At 35.4% G+C, this 6,230-nt stretch overlaps 1 protein-coding gene across 1 annotated transcript; it reads right to left on the minus strand.

Moving 5' to 3' along the window:
* Nucleotides 1-912: 912 nt before the first annotated feature.
* LOC145054881 (calcium-binding protein CAST-like) lies at nucleotides 913-1,733 on the minus strand. The gene has a single exon (XM_079003143.1). It carries the CDS (start codon nucleotides 1,629-1,631, stop codon nucleotides 1,074-1,076), a length of 558 nt encoding a protein of 185 aa, XP_078859269.1. The 5' UTR covers nucleotides 1,632-1,733; the 3' UTR covers nucleotides 913-1,073.
* Between the last annotated feature and the right edge of the window lie 4,497 nt (nucleotides 1,734-6,230).

Genomic DNA, 6,230 nt, shown 5'->3' on the forward strand with positions numbered 1-6,230 from the left:
CGCCGGAAAAATAAATTTGGTGCCCCGACTAACAAAACCCTTGACACGATCTCTAGAATAACATCCAGAGAAGATCTTCATACAACATTCTTGCATATGTGTCTCAGAGGAAGATTTTGAAGGGTGTGGATCGTGAAACTCTAGAGTCGTCATCACCACCTATTCACTTGAAAACCTTTATCATCTCAGATCCATGCCACCATCTCAATCTACGATGCTGCTTTAGATCTACACCATCATCATCATCAACTGTGTAAATCGTGTCAAGTCATTTAACATGTTGGTTGTTTCCGGTGAAGTGAGGAAGGTAAGTGGAGATAGAGGGTTGTTCGAGTCTATAGAGGTGGTCGGAAGTCCGTTGACATTGTTGTGTTTTCCGGTGGAGCGGCGGTGATAAGTGGTGGGCGGTGGTTGGGTGTAGGTTTTAAATATATGAAAAAGATGGTTAACTAGTATTCTAAAATGGGTGGGCCAAAATAATTTATTATATAATTTTTAATAGGTTAATAAGAAATACATAATAAATAAATGAGAAAAGAAAATTATAAAGGTAAAACAGTCTTTTTTTTATGACACCAGGGACGAAACATGCAATTTTTTACGATATGAGGGACGGTCCGATTTAATTTTTGAAAATAAAGATTAAACACGTTTTCTGGGATATACACGAAGGACAATTGGTGTAATTTACCCGATAAAAAGTGACCGTTTGGTAAAATGCGATTTGGCCGTAAAGATACGTAACACGAGTCATTGTCAATCCACAAGATATTTACGGACTAGACCTCAACCATACCCATGGCCGAACATGTTACTTTATCTCTTAAAGTGAACTTGTGATTATGACAAATATACATAAATAAATTTACACGTCTTTATATGGAACTATTGGAAGAGAAATTGATCGTCGTCTTGCGGAATTTTTAATATGTTTTCCTCCAATTTTTTGTACAAAAAAGGGGGGAAATAGAATGCAGGATAAAATGATAAATGCAAATATAATATAGGGTAATCTATTAAAAAAAAAAAAAAAAAAAAAACTCATATAATTTCCAGGTAGAAACATACATGAACTATTGATCAAGGACCCTCATCATGTCCCTAAACTCGGAAAAGTCAACTTTGCCATCGTGGTTGAGGTCAACCGACGAGATCATCATCTTCACTCTCTCCATCTCAGTAGCCTCCGTAAACCCTAGCTTCCCAAGCACCATCTGTAATTCCTTCGCTGATATAAATCCATCTCCATTTTCGTCAAATACCTTAAAAGCCTCCTTTAGATCCGACTCCTCTTGCTCCTCCTTGGTGGCCGCCGGTTTTTGTAAATCCTCCAGGCCGAACAACAAGTCGTTTATGGAGCTGTGCAAGCTCACGAAGTCGTTGTATGTGAGGCCGGCGTTGCCAGGATGGATGTATGATTTGATCATGGAATCTAAATCGGACTTGTCGGCGTCGAGGCCGAGGAGCGTCAAGGCGCGACTGATCTCGTCGATGGTGATGAAGGAGTCGTGATTGGTGTCGTATAGATCGAAGATACGGCGGAGGCGTACGGAATTGAGACTGGGGGAACGGAGGCGGAAGGAGTTGCTGGAGATGGTTTTGAGAAGAGGTCGTTTAGTAGGTGTTTCCATGGCTGATTCTGATGTTATTCAGTTCTCTTTGTTGTTGTTGTTGTTTGTGTTTTGAAGGAGATCGAAAGTGGGAGTATATATGAATGGAAGAAGGTCAGACTTGAAATACCAATTGCCAAGCTTAACGGAAAAATCCCAAAATTACACGTCAAACCAAGTCAACCTACAATTAAATAAACACGTTCAATCCTTGGTTTTAATTCAATACACTGAAAATATGGCATAAAACCCTCTTTACACAAATTTGTTTGGTTTTTTTTTTCTTAAATTTGGCTTTTTATTGGTAAATTTTATTTTGAGAAATTAAATATTTTTCTACTTACTTATCTTTTCTACCCATATAATATTATTAATTTTATTAAAAAATGTGACATCATTTTACATAAGTAGAAAAGTAATTATGAATAAAATGTAGGAGTAGATTTGATTTTTTAGTTTTACATTTTCATCATTTTCTCATTGGTTTTCTAAGTTTTTCAAATTGAAACTTAACGTCTTTCCGAAAATAACCAACATCTTTACTTTTTCCTTAAAGTTTTTACAAAAGAAAATGACGAAATACCAAGGTCTTTCCGAAAATATCCACTCATTTCGTAGAGACCTATGCCTAACAAACACGAACACCATAAAATGGGCCTGAACAATGAAAATATGCGGAAATTGTTCTCGCATCTTTAAAGTTAATTTTTTATTTTCCTCATTTTTATATCGATTTTTAAATAAAAACTTTTCTCGAACCTAAGACTTGGTTTTCACAATATGTAGTTTCCTTTTGGTGTTAAAGTGGTATATGAAATTCCCTGCTAAAAAAAAAAAATACTAAAAGTGTATTATTAATAAAACATGAACATTTTTGTAGTACCATTTTTCAGTCCACTGGCAAAAATGCATTTTTAAAGGTGTTGCTTTGACTATTTTATATCGTTTTGACTTTTGACCATTTCATAGAGTCCTCAGTTCGTGGTGTGCCTATGGTAAAACGGTCTTGTTTTTGACATTGATGCTCTCCCAACAGTGCGTCGTAGAAAATGGGCCGTTAATGAGGGATTTTTATTAATTTTTGGTTATTTCTTGTAAAAATATTAAGAAAAGTTACTTCTTTTCTGTCTTTTTTTTCCTCTAAATTTTTAAGTAGTGAATACTTGGTATTTCATTAAATGTCTTCAATAATCAATAAAATCTAAAATTGCTTTATTTTGTGTCTTTTGGTCTCGCACAATATTCTGAAAATCATGCGGAGCTACATATTTTGGATTTATATATTTTGTCCTTGGTATTTTTATCAGGAAGGCGAATAATTAGACAAAAAAAAAAAAAAGATGTAATAATTTAATTTAGAACAATTCCTTAGGTAAACCACTGGTGGATTAAATACCATTTGATTAAACTGAATTGTTTTATGTAAAAGGCTTATAATGAAAAAATGTGAAAAGAATATGTTTGGTTAAATGGAGCATGTTGCCATGAATGTGCATGGCCACATGATTTTCTCGACATTCGAGCCTCCAATTTCACATGGACAATGTAATGTCACATGGCTTTTGATTATTAATTAATCCAAATTCCTAATTTCGATTTTACTATAATTCATTTTAGAAAAACACGACATGATACAAGACGAACCTACGTACCTAACCTCCCGTTTTAATAAAACTACAGTTTTTTTACCAGACGATATAATATAAAGCGACGTATTTAAGCTTAATCATGCTTTAGATCGAAAGGAGACAACATTGTGTTTCATAAGTATGGGTCGACATAATATAAAACGACGTATTTATGCTGAATCATGCTTTAGATCGAAAGGAGACAACATTGAGTTTCATAAGTATGGGTCGTAGACGTAGTTAATCACCCATGGCCTAATATTTGGAAAAGCGTGCAGGAGAAATTAAATATTAATAAAAATTATTAATTTTATTAAATATAACAAATGTCACAATAAATATATAGGAATCTGGTAGAAAGAAAAAATAAAAGGAACCATATTAATAATTACCAAAAAGTAGAGGTGACGAATCAGGTAATTGTATCGTGTTTTTGTCCGACACAACAATGTTTTATGTAACATGACACGATACGATGTTGTGTGTTTTTTAACTAACACAACAACGTATCAATTAAAAACAAAAAACCCGACACGACAAAGATAACTTAAAATAACAATTTATATATTTAACTAATACTTAATGATACATGACACGAGAAACACAACAAACTAATGTTAAATCGTGCTAATTTTGTGTCGAATTTTGAACACGAACACAATACAACATGACGTCATGTTTTTTTTTTTACACTTGACACGAACACTAACTCAATTTCGTTTCGTACCGTGTCATAAATTGTCACCCTATCAAAACGAGAGTTTTCTATATTTCTAATTTGACATTTTCCATCTAATAGCATTGCACTTTCCATGAGGATACCTTCAGCATTACAAAATCACTCACCTGGAATTCTATGGGCTCTCCTCTTTTCTGCATAGGACTTTTGTCGGTCCTGGGCCGCTTTCATTCTTTCTCGTACGATTTGAATCTTATAGGTGGTGTCTTTAATCATTTTAGGGCCTCCAAGGATCTTCTGGCCTATATCACGCCGACATAATGGCGTACGACATTTACGACCATATAATGCTTCATATGGTGGCATTTTGATTGAAGTGTGGTAACTGTTATTATACGAAAATTCGACAATGGGTAAGTACTTGTCCCAGTTACCGTCGAACTCCAAGATACATGCACGAATCATATTTTCTACTGTTTGGATTGTTCTCTCCGTCTGACCATCTGTTTAGGGATGATAAGCTGTGATGAGAGCAACTCGAGATCCCAATTCACATTGCATACTCGCCCAAAAGTGAGAAGTGAAGCGAGTATTACGATAAAAAATGATCTTTAGTGGCATACCATGTCTCGCAACAATTTCATCCAAGTATACTTGTGTGTATTTCTCTATTGGAGTCGTTTCACACATGGCGAGAAAATGTGCACTCTTAGTCAGGCGGTCGACAATTACCCAAATGTTATCATGTTGTCTAGCAGTCTTTGGCAATTTGGTAATAAAATCCATGGACAGCTCTTCCAATTTCCACACAGGAACACTAAGACTTTCTGGAGTTCCGTAAGGCTTTTGGTGATCTGTTTTGACTTGTAAGCATACTAAGCATTCCTGCACATATCTTCCAATGTCTCTCTTTAATCCAGACCACCAATAATCAGCTCTTACATCATAGTACATTTTACTTGTACCGGGATGTATAAACAACTTATACTTATGAGCTTCATCTAAAATCTTTTGTCTTAATCCACCAATCTTTGGAATCCATAGTCGATTCTTAAATACTTTTAATCCTCGTGGATCATCAAGTAAAACATCAGCATAATGTACCATCCCTTCTTTCTTCACATTTTTTGGCTTTAAGGCCTCTACTTGTCATTTCTCTAGTTCATCAAGAATAGTGAACTTTACTGTAATGTGAGTAATAGTATAACACATACTATGACGATAAACTATTCTGCTAAGAGCATCAACAACTACATTAGCCTTTCCAGGATGATACAAAATTTCATAGTCATAATCTTTGATCACCTCCATAGCTCGTTGTTGTCTCACATTCAAAGTTTGCTGACTGAATATATACTTGAGACTTTTGTGGTCGGTAAACAATTGGCATTTTGTACCAATACACAACCGAGTCCCAATCTTGAAGCATCGTTATATACGAAGAAATCATTATCACCTTCTGGAAGTGATAAGATTGGAGCATGAGTCAAAAGATCTTTTAGAGTTGAGAAAGCTTTTTCTTGGGCTTCACCCCATTCAAACTTCACTTCATTTCATGTAAGACTCGTGAGAGGTATTGATATACGATAAAAGTCTTTAATGAACCTTCGGTAATATCCTGCGAGACCCAAGAAACTACGAATTTCGGAAGCATTACGGGGAACTTCCCAATTCTGAATGGCTTCGATTTTGGTAGGGTCTACAGATATACCTTTACCAGAAATCACATGGCCGAGAAATTGAACTTGGCGAAGCCAAAATTCACATTTCGAGAATTTAGCATATAGTTTCTCCTTTAGAAGAAGTTCTAATATTTCACGAATATAAATGACATGATTAGATTCATACTTGGAATAAATTAGAATATCATCAATGAATACGATGATAGATTTATCGAGTATTGGATGACATACTCGATGCATCATATCCATGAATAACAGCAGGAGCATTTGTCAAACCGAATGGCATGACAAGGAATTCGAAATGCCCATAACGAGTACGAAAAGCAGTTTTCGGCACATCTTGCTCGTGTACTTTCAACTGATGATAACCAGATCTCAAATAAATCTTCGAGAAATAGCTAACACCCTGAAGTTGATCGAACAAATCGTCAATGTGAGGTAGTGGGTACTTGTTCTTGATAGTCACCTTGTTTAGCTCACGGTAATCAATACACATTCGCATCGATCCGTCATTCTTCTTGACAAACAATATTGGAGCACCCTAAGGAGAGGTACTCGATTGAATAAAGCCTTTGTTAAGTGATTCCTGCAGTTGAGTCATCATTTCTTTCATATCAGTTGGCACAATACG

Source organism: Lactuca serriola, chromosome 5 (assembly GCF_051521515.1).
Source record: "Lactuca serriola cultivar US96UC23 chromosome 5, Lser_US96UC23_V15, whole genome shotgun sequence".
Classification (NCBI taxonomy): domain Eukaryota; kingdom Viridiplantae; phylum Streptophyta; class Magnoliopsida; order Asterales; family Asteraceae; genus Lactuca; species Lactuca serriola.

Bases quoted from the DNA above. Each gene is read 5' to 3' on its own strand.
- LOC145054881 (XM_079003143.1), bottom strand. From the start codon at position 1,631: ATGGAAACACCTACTAAACGACCTCTTCTCAAAACCATCTCCAGCAAC.